Source organism: Capra hircus, chromosome 18 (genome assembly GCF_001704415.2).
Source record: "Capra hircus breed San Clemente chromosome 18, ASM170441v1, whole genome shotgun sequence".
NCBI lineage: Eukaryota > Metazoa > Chordata > Mammalia > Artiodactyla > Bovidae > Capra > Capra hircus.
In genome coordinates this window covers 41,238,550-41,257,578 of record NC_030825.1, presented here as the reverse complement: position 1 = coordinate 41,257,578, position 19,029 = coordinate 41,238,550, and the positions used below count along the sequence as shown (strand labels likewise).

General features: G+C 42.3%; 1 protein-coding gene across 1 annotated transcript in view; it reads right to left on the bottom strand.

The window, feature by feature from the left end:
* The window catches only part of HYDIN (HYDIN, axonemal central pair apparatus protein), a 346,678-nt gene that overhangs the window by 107,117 nt on the left and 220,532 nt on the right, over positions 1 to 19,029 (bottom strand). Inside the window, 4 exon segments of the mRNA XM_018063160.1 lie at positions 2,075 to 2,284; positions 2,531 to 2,650; positions 4,597 to 4,678; positions 5,372 to 5,479. Coding sequence (XP_017918649.1) covers positions 2,075 to 2,284; positions 2,531 to 2,650; positions 4,597 to 4,678; positions 5,372 to 5,479 — 520 coding nt within the window.

Genomic DNA, 19,029 nt, shown 5'->3' with positions numbered 1-19,029 from the left:
GTGGGCCAATCCACATTTTAGTATCACAGCCAGGTGCCTCCTGGGTGGGAGGGGCACTGGACCCTGGAGTCTGGCTCTAGTCCTGGGTCTTCTAGCAACTAAGTTAGCTTAGTACAGCTGTGGGGTAACCTCCTTAGACCTCTGTCTCTTCACCACAAGGAATTCATATTAGAGGATCTTAAAGTAAGCTTTTTTACATTAAGAAGATTTGGATAAGATTTGAGTTCAGAATTTTCTAGAGTGAATGTTTGTATTTTTACAGAGAGACATGGGAATAATAGGCCAGACATGTTTGTTTTTTTTTTTTTTCTCCTGAGATTTTGCTAACACAATCCAAAAGGTCCAATAATCACAAACTGAAGCCACTTAAGGGGCTCTTAGAATAAACTAGGGCAAGAACTAGCTGGTTCAAAGGAAGTACTCTGAGCTGAGCCAGAACCAATCGCCCAGAAGACCTTGGAGATAAGGAGTGAAAGAGAATTCTATTTAGTCAACATGATACCCAAAGTTTCAATGGGTGTTGGGTGAATTTGATTTTTAGCACAGTCTTTAACTTATTAATATACATGTACACATGCAATTCAGTAATAATACATGCAGTGGCTATATAATGGGGAGTCTAATCCCCATTAAAATTTGGTAGGAGATACAGTATCTGAGTATATAATACTAATTCTAATTGGGAAGAGAAGCTGTACAGACATAGAATTGACAATTATTCCAAAGCAAGATTTAGAAAGTACATTATATTATTATATTATGGCAAAGACTATACTTAAGTATAGCCAAGAGAATGCAGCATAGGAGGAAGGTAACAGAGGGATGGAGCTGAGCTGGGTGTTACAGTAGGTGTGAGTTTGCAGTTGGCAGAGTGGAGGATGAAAGGGATAATACAACAGGAAAGATGGAGGCAGGAAGGGCTGGGGTGCCTTAGGGCTAGCGGGTAAACCAGTCTGACTATACATGAAGAAATGGTCTATAATGGGAAATCATGAGAAATGAAGTTCAATATGTAGGGAGCATCAGTTACTAGAGGGACTTAGGATAACCTTACCCAGGCGGAGGAACCTGGCTCTGATCCACAGTGACTCATGATTGAATGCATTCTCTGATCCAGGCACAGTACTGACTGGACACTAAAGAAACCATAACCACTTGCTGAAACAGGAATTGCTACCCCATTCCCATTTTATAGGTGAGGGATGCTGAGACTTTGAGAGGTTAGGTGACAGTCACAGTCAGTAGGAAGTAAAAGTAAGATGATCTCCCAATTCTTCTGACCACAAAACAATGTTTTCTTCTCTATGCTGCTTTTCCAAATGCCACTGGGGTTAACTGTTCAGGGATTGATGGCATGAAAATGTAATCTGGGGGAAATCTATCTGACAGTGATACTAGATGGGTTATAGGTAGAAACCAGGAATGCACTGTAATCCCTTGTCTCCATGGGTCCGTGGACCAGCAGCATTGACATCACCTGGGAGCTTGTTAGAAATGCAGAGTCTCAGGCTCCATCATGGACCTACTGAATCAGAATTTACCCTTGAACAGGACTCCAGGTGATTCGTATACACATCATAGTCTCAGCAGTAATTTAGGCATAGCTTGATGAGATCCTGGAGTGTGATAACTGCATTGGTGATGGGAAAGGAAAACCAGCTCAGAAGAATTACGCTTGATGAAGGAACAAACCCTGGAGGGTGTAAGGATGTGGGGAGGTGAGGGACAGAGTGCAGTGGAAAATTCCATAGAGGTCGTAAACTCAAGGGGCTGAGAAAGGAGGAGTCTTACTGAAAGAAATAGCCTGGAATGGGCTTTTGGATTGAGAATAAAGATACAAATTTTAGGGTCTAACATGCAGAATTTGAGGATACAATAAGAAAAGCAAGTGAAAATGTCTGGCACGTGGTTGGCAGTAGAAGGATGATCAGGGTTAGGAAGCAGATTAGGGATCAAGCACAGGGGTGATGGGGAGACTATGAAGACTGCAGGTTCCAGGAGAGATGAGAGCACAAGGACTTTGACCAATATTGAAGGCAAACCCAGAAAATCTCCTCCCGATGGCTGGCAATACCTGTAATCCATAGTTAATATCCTTGGTGTCAAAGGAGTAGTTGACCAGGGAGGCCTCTCCCCTCAGTATGATCTCATAGGTGGGGCCTCCTTCCACTTCGCACAGAGCCTTAGCCTGTGCAATGATGTCACAGTGTCCATAGAAGGTGAATGATATCTGGTGGCTACTGTGTGGCTGCAGCACTCCATAGAGGGGCAAAATATCAAACACCTGCAGAGAAAGCCAGTCCACAGGAAGGTCTGCAAAGGGTAGGCTAAAGTTCAGCCAACTTACAGACTGACTCCTCACTTTACCTTGCTTGATTCCATGAAAGGCGACTAACTCAGCACTCTGAAAATACATGATGATAAGGCAGTAATGGTGCTTGGGAAATGTTCAATTTCTAACTTGGGGGCAGGTGCTCAGTAAGAAGAGTTAATATCAGATGACTTTAGGGCCCATGAGGTGTTAACTTACTTCTTCTACGCCAATGGAAAACATTTCATCCCGCTCAAAGCTCCACGGGGATTCCTGAAACTCCCTGTGGCTCTGGTTCATGTCTATTCTTTCTGTTTCAGCAGAGTTCATTTTCAATCCCTAGGGATTCGAGGTGTGAGGAAAAACTTGTAAGCACTCATAACTTGTCATCAATGTGCTCCTCCCCTTCACTGACAGAAAAATGAAGTAGGTTGCATATATTTCACAAATAGCACCTTTCCCTTCCCACCCGCCCCCTGCCCCCCACCCGCCCGCTGCCCCCTGCCCCCCACCCACCCGCTGCCCCCTGCCCCCCAGCCCGAGATAACTGGGCAAGTGTCCAAGATGTGTGTACAAGGATGTTTACTTCAGTGTTATTTGTAATAGCAAAACTCTGGAAGTAAACTAAATGCCTATCACTAGGCAGGTAGGGGGGTCGCTTTGTGAAGTGTGAAGTGAAGTGTGTGTGGTACCTCCATCTGCGGAGGATGATGCAGTGTGCATTTGTGGACCAAGGATGACGTGCATTACTGATATCATCAGTTAAAAAGCAGTTCCATTTACGTAATATTTAGTTCAGCTCAGCCACTCAGTCGTGTCCGACTCTTTGAGACCCCATGGACTGCAGCATGTCAGGCTTCCCTGTCCATCACCAATTCCTGGAGCTTACTCAAGCTCATTCCATCGAGCTGGTGATGCCATTCAACCATTTCATCTCATATGTGTGATATTACATATGCCTATGTATCACACCTGCAACTGTGAGTGTGTATAAATTAACTCAGATTTTCACATGCAAACAGAGATACCTGGGAAGGTAAATGCTAAAATTTTTCTATGAATGGTGGGGTTTTGAAAATTTTTGCTTTCATTTTTCTATATTCTTAAATTTTCTATGACATCTAAAAAATACATAGAAAGGTTAAAAGATCAAAATACAAATCAATCATTGGGTTATTCTGTAGATTTATATATATATGTGTGTGTGTGCATAGTGTGAGTATATACAAATACGTTTATATTCTGATTTTTCAGTTAACATTATAGCATGACTGACACCTTCCCATATGGCTAAATATTCTTTACAAGCATAATTTAAAATACTTTGAAAAACAGAACACGTAGTATTTTTACTTAATGTTATCAGGGATTGCTCCAAATCAGTAAAAAGAAAAAAGCTCTCATTTTCTAAAAAAAAGGACTTCAATATATTCAAACAGTCTCTCATTGAGAGAATTAAGTTGTTTCCAATTTTTCTTCCTTTTTCCAATAAAGCTGCTATGTACAAGGATAGTTATATGTCATTATGTAAACCTAAAAGTATATGTGTAGAATAGTACTGTAGTAGAGGAACTGTGTATTTTAAATTTTGATGTGCTCAGTCGCTAAGTGATGTCCGACTCTTTGCAACCCCATGGTGTATCCCGCCAGGCTTCTCCGTCCATGGGATTTTCCAGGTGAGAATACTGGAGTGGGTTGCCATTTCCTTGTCCATTAAATTTTGATACATCTGCAACACTGCCTGTCATAAAGGCTCTACTAATTCACACCCCTACCTACAAAGTGTGAAAATACTTTCTTCCCCCCACTCTGCCACTATAGAGACAAATCCTATTTTAAAAGATTGCAGATCATCATGGACACAAAGCAATTTATTTTCTCAATTTTTTTTTTGCTATTTCTAAAGTGTTTGAATATACGTCTATGTACATATAATACACATATTGTACTGTATATTGCAATAATCATTCCTGATTATTTCCTTAGGCCATCATTCTAAAAGGAGAATTTAAGAGTATGAATTTATAAACTCTCTGGCTCTTTTTTTTCTTTTTTCTTTTTTTTTTTACCATGTAAGACAGTTCTCCTTTTGTAGCCTCTATCTGGGGGCTGGGAAGAATGCATGATGGCCAAGGTCAAGGGTAACTGGCTTTTCTGTTACAGAGAAAATCTATGTGCTGAGGTGTCTGGGTTGTCACTGAGGTGATGGTTCTGTGGGTGTTTGGTTGAGAAGTGACCCGGGAAAAGATTCGTAGCCCACTCGCCCCAGAGAAAGGAAACCGTACGTCTGAGATGGCCAGGGCGGGCACTTGTGCTTTTTTGTTTTCTCTTTCTTCAGATCCAACATCTTCATCCACAACAATAGTCCTAGGGAGTTTAATGAAATGTGGAGAATCACTCATTCAGCCATCATCACAACACAGTCTTCAGCTGCATGATGGCCCTGTCTTCCTCTCTCGTCTGCTGTACCCCAAATAAGTGAGGTTCTCCCTCAAGAGACACTTCTCAAGCTGGTCAGTGCTCTGTTACTCCCTGTCCCCAAACACGCAGGCTATGGCATCAAACTGGCCAATTTCCCAGAGGCCCTAACCCTTCTTTCCTGGCCTATGGAGCCCTTATCTGACTTACAGAAGTTCTCAAAAGCTCAGGCGACCCTTCAGACAATTTGGATGTGTCCCTGAGTGCTCAGTGTTAAGCTTCATCATTTATTGGAACATTTTTATTGTGAGACTACCAGGTTTGGCCAATTGTCACATCCTTCTCTGCCTTCTAAATAAACTTGACCTGACCCTGGCTGCAGACCTTGGGCAGATGGAGAAGGCAACGTGACAGGGAGGGCTCAGTCCCTCGGGAATCAGGAGGCTACACTCTCTGAGAGCAGAGATGATTTTTAACTCTGGATCCCAGATGCCCAGCAAAGGGACTAACACAGAGGAGGCACTCATTCAACTGCTGGAAGAATAAATGAAGGATATGAAGAATGAGTTTGAGAATAGAATTCAGTGTAGAGAAAAGAACGCTATTTAAAGAAACACATTGCGGCTTTGAGTTTGCACTTACTTAACAAAATCACTTAGGTCGATCTCGGGGGACTCTACTGCTGGGACCGCAGCCGAGCTGACAGATGCCAAGGTTACTGGGGTGGACTCCCCCTGGGACAGCGCAAACCTACAAAAACATAGGGTGGACGGGGGAACACAGTCACATCAGCTGTTGCAGGTCAATGCCTGGTGGGCTCTTTCTTGGAAGCCAAACTCTAACTCCTAGACCAGGTAGGTTGAGACAGGACTGCCCCACCCTTCTCTTGGACTGACCTTCCTCACTTCATAACTGAGGTTTCACTTTCTCCAAAAGTTTGCTGATCAGCCCCTTCCAGTATGGGTCAAGTGTCTTTTCCTTGAGAACCCGTGGCCCCCGGGCTTCCCCTGACACACTGTTCTCCCCCTTCCTGCTAGACTGTGAGCTCGCTGGGGACTTGTATCTAATACGCCCTCTAACACAGTGCGTGGCCTGCAGGGGCATGCAGGCACAGCTAGGAATTAATGAGTCACTCAGGCTCCTGCTCCCAGCTTAGCAGAAAGCAGGGTAAGGTTGCGACGCACACACTCTCAGGTCCTGTTAGTGAGGGCTTAGCCCTTGGGGGACCCTGCCTCCCATCATGCTTGCTCTGGGTGGCTTGACTGCCTCACCCTGGTCCTGGCCTGGCCAGTTTGCTTTGTCACCACTCAAGTTCTCAGAGCCCCCAAGGGCCGAGGGGGAAAGCGGGTGGCTGCACCAGCTGGTACTAAAGGCCTAATGTTCAGGTCTTATGTTCAGTTTTCACAGAATGGACCTCATAAAGGCCAAAGTGGTGGGGTCACCCCCATTCTTACTGTTTTCCCAGGGTGTAGGGGCTTTTTTAAGGATACCTCCCCTCTCCCATCTCAGGCCCCTGATATTAATTTCAACCCAATTTCACTTAGATATTCATTCTGACCCCATGTGCTGTCTACATTTTCTCAAGAGGTTCAGGAGAAACGTTATCTGTTTTATGAAGCTCCTACTACTTCCCATCTTCCTCTGAAGTCTCACAGCATTTCACGTGCGCATTTTTTAGGATACTGTCCACCTCGCCTGAATGCCATTTCCTAAGCTTCAGATGTTCCACTGCCCTCCGAATTCATGATTTCTGCCTTGCTGAGTATCACCTAAGAAATCCATTTTATTGAGGTATAGCTAACATTCACAATGCACTCACTTTAAACATACAGTTTCATGAATTTTTGCATATATATATATATACACACACACACACACACCTTCCCAGTATAATCATTACCATATTAATGTACACAGCACTTAAAACGTTCTTCATCTTCAGAAGTTCCCTTGTGCCTCTGCCCAGTCAACCCCCAACCCTGGCTCCAGATGAACACTCATCAGCTTTCTACCACTGTAGATTAAGCTGTGCCTACAGTTTCATGTAAGTGAAATCCTAAATATGTACTATTTTGTGTCTGACGTCTTCTGCTCAGCATAGTGGTTTTGAGAATCATCTATACTGTAGCAAGGGGCAGTAGTCTCTTTTTCATCACTGAGCAGTATTCCACAGTATGTGTGAGACCAGAGTGTTTATCCATCATCTTATTGATAAGATTCCTTGGCTGTTTCCAGCTTTTAATACTATAAATAAAGTTGCTAAGAACAAATGAGTACATGTCTTTCTGTGGACATTATGTTTTCATTCCTCTCAGGTAAATTCCAAGAAAGGGAACTGCTGAGTTGTATGGTATATGTATGTTTAAAATTATAGGAAAGTGCCCATTTTCCAAGGTGATTTTACATCAATTTACATTACCACCCACAGTGATGAGAGTTCTGGTTAACCCACATCTTCGCCCATACTTGGTATTCAGTATTTTAAATTGTAACTATTCAAATGAGTATGAAGTGAAGGCACATTGTAGTATTAATCAGTAGGCTTATTTTCAAGGAAAACCTTGTATCATTACAGCAAATTAAAAGCTAGTTTTATCTACCACATTGAGAAAAATCAGCATGATGGGAAGAACTCATGTCATTACTTTCTTGCCTGGTGAAGACTTGAGCTGACTCCCGCTTGCTCTTTTCAAGAAGAGAGACCAGCTGACTCCCGCTTGCTCTTTTCAAGAAGAGAGACCAGTTCGGTTTCCTCTTGGGGAAACTGGGCCAGCACCACCTGAGCACTGTGAGCTCTTGGAGGGCAGGGTTAAAGGTCTTTCCTCTTCACCACTCACAAAGCCCAGGGTCTTAGACACAGGGCATGAGCTCAATACAGGTCTGATTGGATGGATGGATGGATGGATGGTTGAACAAGAACAGGTAGGCAGCATGCAGGGTAATTTGGCTCTTTTGCACCTCCACCTCCACCCCCATCCCCATCCAGGATGGCCTCCTAAGAGCGTGGAAAAGCTGTTTTCATCTGCCACAGGTTTCCATTTGGCTCCTTTCAGGTCAGGTGTCTCTGGCTGACATTATCTTGGGCTGAAATCATACCATTCTAGGCAAAGGACAGAGGGACTGGGTGCTGGGAGGCTCATTAGACTCTGGAACCTCATCCTTGGATAAATTTTGATTCTTCAGGTCTCAGTAGGGCCCAGGAGTTAGATGTTTAATGTCTTCCCAATTTGATTCTAATGTAGAGCCAAATTTAGGACCCATCGTGGGTAGGAAAGGCCAGAGGACAGTGAAGGGCTGGAGCTGATAATTAATGTGGGGCTGTCACTCAGCCTAACCAGCTCGGGACAGTGAAGACCAGCAGAGGGTGATTCAGAGCATTTATTAAGTCACCCCAGGGCAGCAGACTCTCTGGGGAGACTCTGCAGGTCCCTGCCCCACATAACAGCATTCTCATCCAAAATTTGCACCCCCCGGGATGTGGTTTGGATGGGGGAAAAAAGCATATGGGAATATCTGGAAAGTAAAAATACAAAGCTGTAGAGTGTCTGCAGACCTGAGGGAAAACAACACCTCAGCTGACAATGCTACCTGGAAATCGGGGAAGCAAGAGGTCTTTTGGAAACAAACAAAGGAGACTAGTAAAGCTGCCCCACTGCTAACAGGCAGCAGACAGAGAAAGCTTCATCATAATGAAGGCTTTAACTTATTATTAAAGTGGAAAACCTGCTTCAAAGAATTGAAATAGAATGTTGGGAGAGTTTTTTGGATCGAATTTCATTTTGCTCTCAGGAACAGATGATTACGTTCCTGTTATGCTGACCCAAACAGGATTAGATTCAGTTATTTTTAAAAGAGAATGCGTGGCAAACAAGGAAAATCAATACTGCTCCAGTTGCAGAGCTGCCCATGTCAGGACTGCCGAAGGAGCCAGCAAAGAAACCCTCCCCTCAGCTGTGACAGGGCTGTGTGAATGTCAGACACACTGTCCCTCAGCCACGCTGGTCTGGGCTCAGCGATTTCCCTTTTCATATATTATTTTCAATTCATGTGCAAGTTACGATCGATTGCAATCTTTTGTGTTACAAATTAAAAGAAGTCCACCTCTCTTCTTTCCTGGTCTCCCTTCACCGGATGCAGTGTTCCATCCAAACAAAACCCCAAAGGACAGGCTGGTGTTTCAGGTAATGCTGTGTATTGTGGTTTAGACCACATTTGGAGATGGAATGGTGTATGTTGCACAGCCACTGAAGTCTCTGCGGTGTAGACAAGGTCTTGAAAAAGAGGGGTACCCTTGTAGTAGACAGTGACTTTTAATTTGCCGATTCATCGAAATTTGGATTCTGGGAGCATCCATATAAGAGGGTGAAAATGGCCACTGGCTGGATAAAAAGGTCCTGCAGGTATGTTTTGTTTGGCTCGTGTTTAATATTTTTTGAAATTACTGACAGCAGCAGAAGCTGGTGGTGCACAGGCTAGGTGCGCTAGGATGACGCACCCACCCCTGGGGGCTGTGGGTGCTGGTTACACCTTCCTCTGCAGCACTGCCCTGGCTCAGTGGGAGCTGCCTCACCTGCCCTGAGCTGCCGAGGAGGTGATGCTTTTCATACCCTCCAGTCTCAACTACGCAGTTGTGTCCCACCTCAGCACGGGTGGCCAGTGGAAACCTGCCTTCTGGGCCACAATGGAGGGCTAAGGCAAGCTGTCTTCCCTGTGTGCGTGTCTGCAGTCCGCCTCTCCCACTCATGTGGCAGAGTGAGTGCCGATGGGGAAGGTGCTGAGCAAGTCCCATCTGTTTCGTCTGTCATTTGCTTCCCAATGTGGAAAGATCAGCAAGTGTAAGACCACAAAGCCGGGCAATAAATATGGAAACGTGGCTGAGGCTTTGTGTTTGTGCTCAGAGAGGCTCCGAAATTTGCCTACTTTTAATGTGATTTAAAGTGATGATTATAATCTGCTCCCTTTAGAAGCAGGAATCTGGCGGGGGGTGGGGGGGAGTGCCTATCTAATCTAGGGCAGTTTGTGAGGTGCAGTGTTGGAGGAAGGGCAGGAAGGAGGGAAAGAGAGAGGGTGGTTTAAGAAATTGAGAGAAGCGTAGGTCAGATAGCTGAGAGGAAGAATGGAAATGTAAAAAACTAGCTGATAAGATCTAACAAGTAAAGATGTATGGTTTGCTTAATGTAGCACAGATTATAAATTAAAGCAATGGAAATAGGAGGTATAATTGTAGGAGAAAACACCTCGACAATGAAATCAATCTTGTCGAACAGCTCGCATTCACAACCTTGAGTTGCTGGAACTCCAGCTGGACCTCCAAACTGTCCTAGGAGCACTGATGGGACACCAGTGACTGCTGTGGGTCATTTTCTCATTGTGTTTTCAAAATAAGGGGAGGGTGGGGAGCAGAAGGCTTGACCCTGAAGGGCCTTGTAAGTCTCACTAAGGAGCTGACTTTATCCTCAGGAAAATGGGGAGTCTTCTAAAACATTTTAAATGGGGAAGTGAAACGATCAGTAAGTTCATCCGGGCTGTAGAAAGGGGCAGGGATTTGAAGGGAACAGCCCTAGCACGACCAAACCTGTGAACCATGCCGTAAACCGTGATGGAAAATATAACCCAATGGGATGTTCTCTGTATTTATATGATTTTTTTTTTTTTTCAAAATAAGAATCAGGAAGCCCACACAGAAAACAGTGTTAGACATTTAGACAAAAGACAATGGCGGCCTTGGTCAAGGAGGTGGAGATGGAGATGGAGATGGAGCGGGACGCAGATTAGGAGGTGGGATGGCAGGACCATAGCCCTGGGGTGAGGAGCTCATCCTGCAGACCGCAGCCCAAGGTCCAGCCCCACTGCTGCCGCCTCCCCAGCCTGTCCACGAGCAAGGCTGAGTGGCTGGCTAGACAGAGGGGGTGGAAATAGGAGAACAGCGGAGGAGGCCGGAGGGGCCGGACTACAATCACCTATGTTGCCCTCACAATTGGCAACTTTCCCTGCCCAATACTGAGAGGAAGAGGCAAATGAAGAGGAAAGTCAAGCAGCAGGAGGACGAGCACCTCTCCCGCCGCTGTGGCTGCCATCCCCGCTCCCCTGTCATGCATGCCTCCACTGTGGCAGCCCTGACTCCCAGCTCATTGCTGCTCTAGTCTCCGTCACTGTCATCACCATCATCTGCTTCCATCTGGCACCTGCACACTTTCTCACGTGGAAAGCAGCCTGCCTGAGCCCTTTGTTATGTCCCAGAATGCTTCCAACTGGCCTACCTATTCTAAGGTGGAAGCTGGGGAGACACAACGGAACAGCTGAGACCTCAGGTTACTCATACTGTGCTTTTAAAGGTTCTCGAGAGGAGCTGCTGCTTCCAGAACAGTGGATCTCCCTGCAGCTATCCACCAAATCACCCGTGGTTCTTTAAGAACAACTTGCCTGCCCAAAACTGTAAGAAATAAATGTCTGTTGTTTTAAGCCACCCAGTCTGCGGTAGTTGTTTTAGCAGCCCGAATGGACTAAGACAGGCCCTAAAAAGGAACTGTAGCCAACAATTAGCACCTCTTACTCTCTCTCAACTATTATATTAAGCACTTTCTAAGGACTGCCCATGTTTTATTTGCTCAGTTGTGTCTGACTGTTTGGAACCCCATGAACTTAAGCCCACCAGACTCCTCTGTCCATGGAATTCTCCAGTCAAGAATACTGGAGTGGGTAGCCATTCCCTTCTCCAGGGGATCTTCCTGACCCAGGTGGCTCAGGTGATAAAGAATCTTCCTGAAATGCAGGAGATTTGGGTTTGATCCCTGGGTTGGGAAGATCCCCTGGAGAAGGGAATGGCTATCCACTCCAGAATTCTTGCCTAGAGAAGTCCATGGACAGAAAAGCTTGGTGGGCTACAGTCCATGGGATGGCAATGAGTCGGACATGACTGAATGACTAATACTTTCACTTTCTTTTCAAGGGGTACCTAGTTAAATTCTCACAACAGGTTGATGAGGTAGGTATGATGATGGTCTTTAGTCTTCAGATGACAAAACTCCAAGAGTAAGTCAGTGCATGAGCTAAGTCAGCCTGGATCCAAAGCTGATGCTCTTCACACTTCACTGGACAACAGGAGAAGGCTCCTCCTTGGTTACTTCATGCCAGGCCATGCCCAAGGCAGTGACTCATAAAGCAGGCTTTTTTTTTTTTTTTCATTGTAAAAGTAATTGGAATCTACCACATAAGGAACATACAGTGCATTGTCTAAAAGCTTTCTCTGGAAGAGGAGGGACCCATTCTGACTGTATCTAAATATGGAAAGCAAGATACAGTTGACCCTGCCCCTGAAGTGACTTCCTACAGTTTTGCTGGAAGGTAAGAGTAGAGGGGTGTGCCCAGAGTCTACCTTGAAGCTCTCCAGAGGGATTTCTGTGATAAATGACCACTTCTATAGAAGCTCCAGAAGGTGTCTCCACTGCTACATGCTGCCGAACAGGTGGGCTGTGAAATCTCCCTTACAATCAGCTTCAGAAATGTCTCCAAAACAGGACAGCTTTTAAAGTCAATTTCTTCTTTTAAAAAATTTTAAGTTTTTTATTTTGTATTAGGGTATAGCCAATTAACAACATTGTGATAGTTTTAGGTGAACAACAAAATGACTTGACCATACATATACATGTATCCTTTCTCCCCTAAACTCTCCTTCTGTCCAGGTTGCCATATAACATTGAACACAGTTCCTTGTGATCTGATTTATCCACGTTTGTATTAATTAAGATTTCCCAACTCCCCCAAAGCTAGCTATATCTACTAAGGGCCAGACATTCAAAAATTGTCTATTTCTTTAATGTCTGGCTCTTAGTAGATATAGCTAGCTTTGGGGGAGTTGGGAAATCTTAATTAATACAAACGTGAATAAATCAGATCACTGTATGAAGCAAGCAGATGTCATCCTAACTCAGGTTCAGATGTGCACCTATAACTTTCCACTGATTCCTTTAGAAGCCAGGCTAGTTCACACTGAATATCTAAAAGCCTGACGCCCTCCACTGAATTTGAGACACTGAGAAGATGCCTTAAAAAGAATGAATCTAAAATAAGGCAACTAGAATTCTTCTATAATAACATAAAAACAGTACTAGAAGTTTCATAACACTCGAAATGAAAAGGCAGCCCGATTCATTTCCCTATGGGGTAACGTATCTCAGGAAATTGGACTAAATTAAACTGCAAACAGAAGCAGACTGTATGATTCCTCACATGGTGATCACTTTTAAGTTAAATACGAAGAGTGAAAAGTCACCCTTTTCTTGGACTGGAGTCACGTGCAGGTTGACTACAAAGGCAGGGAATTATTTCTGGAAGCTCAGACTTGAAACATGGTGTGAAACCCTCCCATTAGTCCCAGAGGCAAATTTGATCCCCTGTTTTTAGCTGGCCCATCATAGCAGGAGAGGAGATTCTAGATAAATGGGCTATGGGAGGCCTGGGGGGCTTCCAGGGGCATCAGCATGGAGGATAAGCAGGACGGCTGGAGGCTGGCCTCAGATTGTTCTCTTTCATCAGGGGCTTCAGATTTACCAATGGTGTTGTATTTATGATGAGGTAGTAAGATGTAAGTGTTGAATTCATTATTATTCTTAAGCTATGTGCATGTGTTATACATGCTTTTGCCTACAGGATGTAATTTCACAATAAAACAAGAGTGAATGCCAAGGAACATTGTGGAGTGAGAAAGGGCTTCAACTGGGTTGGAAATCATTACTGACCGAGAGAGGCAGTTTCAGTTAAGCGACGGGCCAAGAGCCAGCTTAAATCGAACCAGGGAGTGAAAGGTGTGACTAGTGTACTGTTTTCCTCTGGCTCCTCATCCAGAGATGGTGGTTGACACAAGAGGATTAAGAAGAGGGCTTTTCAAGCTGTGGAGCCCTTGTGCTGAGGGCAGGAAGCTAGAGGCCAAAAATCTCTCTCTCTGGTAAGAGAGAGATTACTGATGGAGAGAAGCACAGATGGAAAGTCTGGCCTTGAAAAGCAACAGATGTCGGGAGAAGGAAATGAGATGGTGAAAGCGGTAGCCTGAAGAAAAGCAATATGTGGTGTGGGCTAGAGGGAAGCAAGCTGTCTAGCAGTGTGGTGGGAACCTGGAAGGAGGGATGCCTGAGTGAGAGGGTGGCTGGGAGCTAAAAGGAAGGACTGATCCAGGAAACACTTTTGAGGAAAAACTGATGGCACGTACTGACCAACTGGGCTGAGGACAGAAGCAGAACCAAAGAAAGATGGTACAAAACCAGATAGGCATAGCCTTGGGAATGTTCAGGATCAATGCTCAGTGAGTGACGTGTTGCTTTCCGAAGTAATTGTGTTGGTTTACACGCCTATTATCAACACATGTGCTTCTAACCTCCACACCCTCAACAACATTCAGTATGGTCATACTGCATTTAATATGGTGGGTGTGCAATGGTGCCCAGCTGTTGTTTTCATTTCCATTTTCAAGATTACTAATAAGATGGAACATCTTTTGATATACTTACTGGCCATTCAGATCTCTTCTTTGAAATAACTGTTCATTTCCTCCCTTTTAAAACTGAATTACATGTTTTTTCCTTCAAAGGCATGCTTTATGTATTATGCGCTCTAATAATTTAAAGGTAATACGTATGCCGAAACCTTTTTCAGTTTGTAACTTGTCTTTCATTCTCTTCTATGGTGTAAAAAGGAATAAAAGTTCTCAAATTTAAGGCAGAAACCATGAAAAGTTTCTTTAAGGTTTTGTGCTTTTTGTTATCTTGTTTAAGAAATTCCCCTTTATTAAGAGATCATCAAGGCATCATCCCACATTTTTTTCATATTTAAAGTTCAGACTTTTATGTCTTTAACCCATATGGAATTAGCTTTTTGAATAGTGTGACTTTAGGGATGCATTTAGACTTTTTTTCCTCCATAGATAGTGGATTGTCCCTAGATTATTCACTGAATATACCATTCCTTCTCCTTTGTTTTATGATTTCAACTTATGCTGGGAGCCAGCACGGGAGATCCTACCCAGGACAAGGTCATGCGGAAAGGCCTGATGGGCAAGGCAAGTCAGGTCTCAAGGGATCCTCTACCCCGAAACCAAAATCTGTCTGTTTATTGTCTGCTATACTATAATCTTCTGACATTACCACCTTTCTCTGGAAAAAGTTAACTTAGAGCTCCAACAGTCTCCTGCATATAAAAAGAATGTCTCAGTTTAAACCCCTTTGATGGCTTTCTAACTTATCTGACTGGTCTGCCCGGACTTTTACAACTTTTGGATTGTTTACAGCCCCCAACCATGAGAGGCAAGAAGCTTAAAACATCTTAAAGATATAGAGCCTTTTAGAGCTAAGAATTAGTTTGGTGAAGGGTTCCATTGTTGAGTTAATGTTTGCCGCCAGGCCTCCATATCCTTTATCTTTTAGGCACCTGGGAGGATATTAATCAATGTAATCGGGATGCAGAAATAGAAATATAGTAGTTTTGATGTTAGCAACACTAGACTTTTGAGTTAATTAATTTTCTTTGTTATAAATCACTGTACTCCTTTTTGTTTGTTGTAAATTGTTGTGTCCTTGCTATGTAAGAATGTAACTTTATTTAGTGCTTTCTGAGAGTGGCACCAGACTTTGGGAAGAACAACACTATTACCCTTATCAGAAAAGGGCTGTAAAATGCTAATTGGCCTTCTGGCCAGAAGATGATGTAAATCACCTAAGACTTGTGTATACAGCTAGGTATGCAGAGAGAAAGCCTGGTCTCGATAAAAGTCAGGGCTGTTGACACTGCATAATTTTATATTATCCATTGATCTCTATGTACAAGAAAAGGTATAAAAAGCCTTTACGAACAATAAAGGATGGACCAGTTTCTCAGACCAGCTTCTCAAACTGGTTTCTTGGAAATCTGGCTCCCCCCATGTCTAATCTCTCTCTTTCTCTCTCTCTCTCCCTCCCTCTCATTTTCAGGCTGAATTCCCGTCTGGAGCAGGGAGGCTCACCATGTCTACTTACTTGCCCTGGCTTCTAAGACCCACTAGAGAGGGAGCCTAAGATGGGGCACCCTCCACTATTCAAACAGGTGCCGGTGGCCTAACGTAGATGGTGCAAACCTCTTGTCTTGAGGTTTTATTAGTTTTCCACGTAAACCAAGTTATTCAGCCTCTTTTCTCCACTAATTTTCCTACTACACTATTCTTTCCTAATCTCTCTTTTATATTGCTAAATAAGTAAGTTTTTCCTCGCTATGCCGTCCCCCCTTCGAATTTCCCTGGATCCACCGGGGCTGGACCCCGGCAAACTTAGTTATGTTTCCATACATTTATGGCTTTGTTTCTGGACTCTATTCTGTTCTTTAGTCCATTTGCCTATCTGTGCACCAATACCACACTATTAAAATCACTATATTTTCATACTAATGTGTTATCCAGTAGAGAAAGACCTCCCACTTTGGAGGGACTTGACTAATCTTGTCCCTTTGCTCTTGCATATATATTAATATTTTAGAATCAACCTGTTGGGATTTTGATTATAAGTGCATTGAAACTATAATTTGGGGGACAAATACAACATCTTTAACAAACTGAGTCTTTTAAAGCAAAGATCATAGTATGTCTCACCTTGTATTTATGTCTTTGAAAATGAGTTTTAGTAAAGTTATTTTATATAGAGAGATATTTGCAATTTTTGTTAAGTTTATTCCTACATTTAAAAATTTGCATTCTCTTTTTTATTTGCTGCTGGTACACAGAAATGCATTTGGCTTTTATAACTCATACCCATCCATCATCCTCACTAAATTCTTTTCCTAACTCTAATAATCTGCTATGGATTATTTTGAGTTTTTTATATAAGTAATCATAACATGGCAGTTTCATTTCTTTCTTTCCAAATCTAGCCCCTTTTGTTCATTTTTGTATCTTCTTGCACAGGCCAGGCTCTTTAGTAAATTACTGAATAGAAATGCAGCTTTGTCTTGTTTGTGATATTAAAGGAAATAATTTTAACATATTATTGTTTTTCAAGTTCTCCTTGATTGAGTTGAGGAATTTTCCCATGAACAGTTGTTTAGCTTTATTAAATGGTTTCTCTTTAATCTATTGAAAGGACCATATTTCTTTAAAATAGTAAAGTGATGAATGTTTAGATTTTTCATATCTTGACTCAACCTTGCATTCCTGGAATAAGCCCAACTTGGTCATGATAGTCCATCTTTTTATCCTGCTGGATTCAATTTGCTAACATTTTGGTGGATTTTTGCATTCACATTTTTAAATTAATGAGTGATAATGACATGAAATATTTATGTCTCTGATCTGGCTTAATTGGTTTTGGCTACTTTAGTTTAAAAAATGACAAGTAATATTTTCTCTTTTATTTCTCAAGAGTTATATAAGTTTGTGAGTTGTATAGACAAAGGAAGCCATCAACAAAATGAAAAGACATACTAAATGGAAGAAAAAATACTTGCAAATGATATCACCAATAAGGGGTTAATACCCAAAATATATAAACAGCTCATACAACTCAACATCAGAAAAACAAACAATTTGATTTAAAAATGGGCAGACTACCTGAATAGACATTTTTCCAAAGAGGACATGCAGATGTCCAATAGGCACACGAAGAGATGTTCAACATCATTAATTATCAGAGAAATGCAAATTTTTGAAACTATAATGAGCTATCACTGCACACCTATCAGAAGAGTTATAAAAAGGAACATAAATAACAAATGCTGGAAAGGATGTGAAGGAAAGGGAATCCTCAAATACTGCTGATGGAAACATAAGTTGATGCAGTCACTGTAAAAAACAGTATGGAGGTTTCTCAAGAAACTAAAAATAGAATTATAGTATGACCTGCCAATTCCATTCCTAGGTATATATTGGAAAAAAACCCCAAAACATGAATTTGAAAAGATACATGTACCTCAGTGTTCATAGCATCATTATTTACAACTGCCAAGATACAGAAGCAACCTAAGTGTTGATCAACAAATGAAGGGATAAAGATGTGGTGTGTGTATGTGTGTGTGTGTGTGTGTGTGTGTGTGTGTATGTGTGTATACATATGTGTGCGTGTGTGTGTATATAATGGAATACTTCTCAGCCATAAAAGAAGGAAATTTTGCCATTTCCAACAACATGGATGGATAACAACATTATTCTAACTGAAATAAGTCACACAGAGAAAGACAAATACTATATGATATCATATTTGAGGAATCTACAAAATACAACAAACGTGAATATAGCAAAAAAGAAACAGAGTCACAGATATAGAGAACAAAATAGTGGTTATGAGTGGGGAGAGGGAAGATGGGATGGACAATATTGGGGCAGGGAAGTAAAATGTATAAAATAAACTACAAGGACATACTGTATAACATAGAAAACATAGCTAATATTTTATAATAACTATTAGTGGAGTATAACCTTTAAAACTGTGAATCACTATATTATAAACCTGTAATCTATACAATATTATACATAACTGTACTTCAATAAAAAAATAAGTAATATAGAAAATAATTTGAGTAAGTTTGGAATTATTTGTTCCTTGAATGCTTAGAAAAACTTGCTTTTGTCTGTCAAGACTAGTGTTTTATTATAGAAAAGCTTGAAACTATTCAATTTCCTCAATGATTAAAAGACCATTTGGATTTCTTTTTTTTAATATAAATTTATTTATTTTAATTGGAGGTTAATTACTTTACAATATTATATTGGTTTTGCCATACATCAACATGAATCCACCACAGGTATACACGTGTTCCCCATCCTGAACCCTTCTCCCACCTCCCTCCCCATACCATCCCTCTGAGTCGTCCCAGTGCACCAGCCCCAAGCATCCAGTATCATGCATCGAACCTGGACTGGTGATTCGTTTCATATATGATATTATACATGTTTCAATGCCATTGTCCCAAATCATCCCACCCTCTCCCTCTCCCACAGAGTCCAAAAGATTGTTCTAAACATCTGTGTCTCTTTTGCTGTCTCGCATACAGGATTATCGTTACCATCTTTCTAAATTCCATATATATGCGTTAGTATACTGTATCAGTGTTTTTCTTTCTGGCTTACTTCACTCTGTATAATAGGCTCCAGTTTTATCCACCTCATTAGAACTGATTCAAATGTATTCTTTTTAATGGCTGAGTAATACTCCATTGTGTATATCTACCACAGCTTTCTTATCCATTCATCTGCTGATGGACATCTAGGTTGCTTCCACGTCCTGGCTATTATAAACAGTGCTGCAATGAACAGTGGGGTACATGTGTCTCTTTCAATTCTGGTTTCCTTG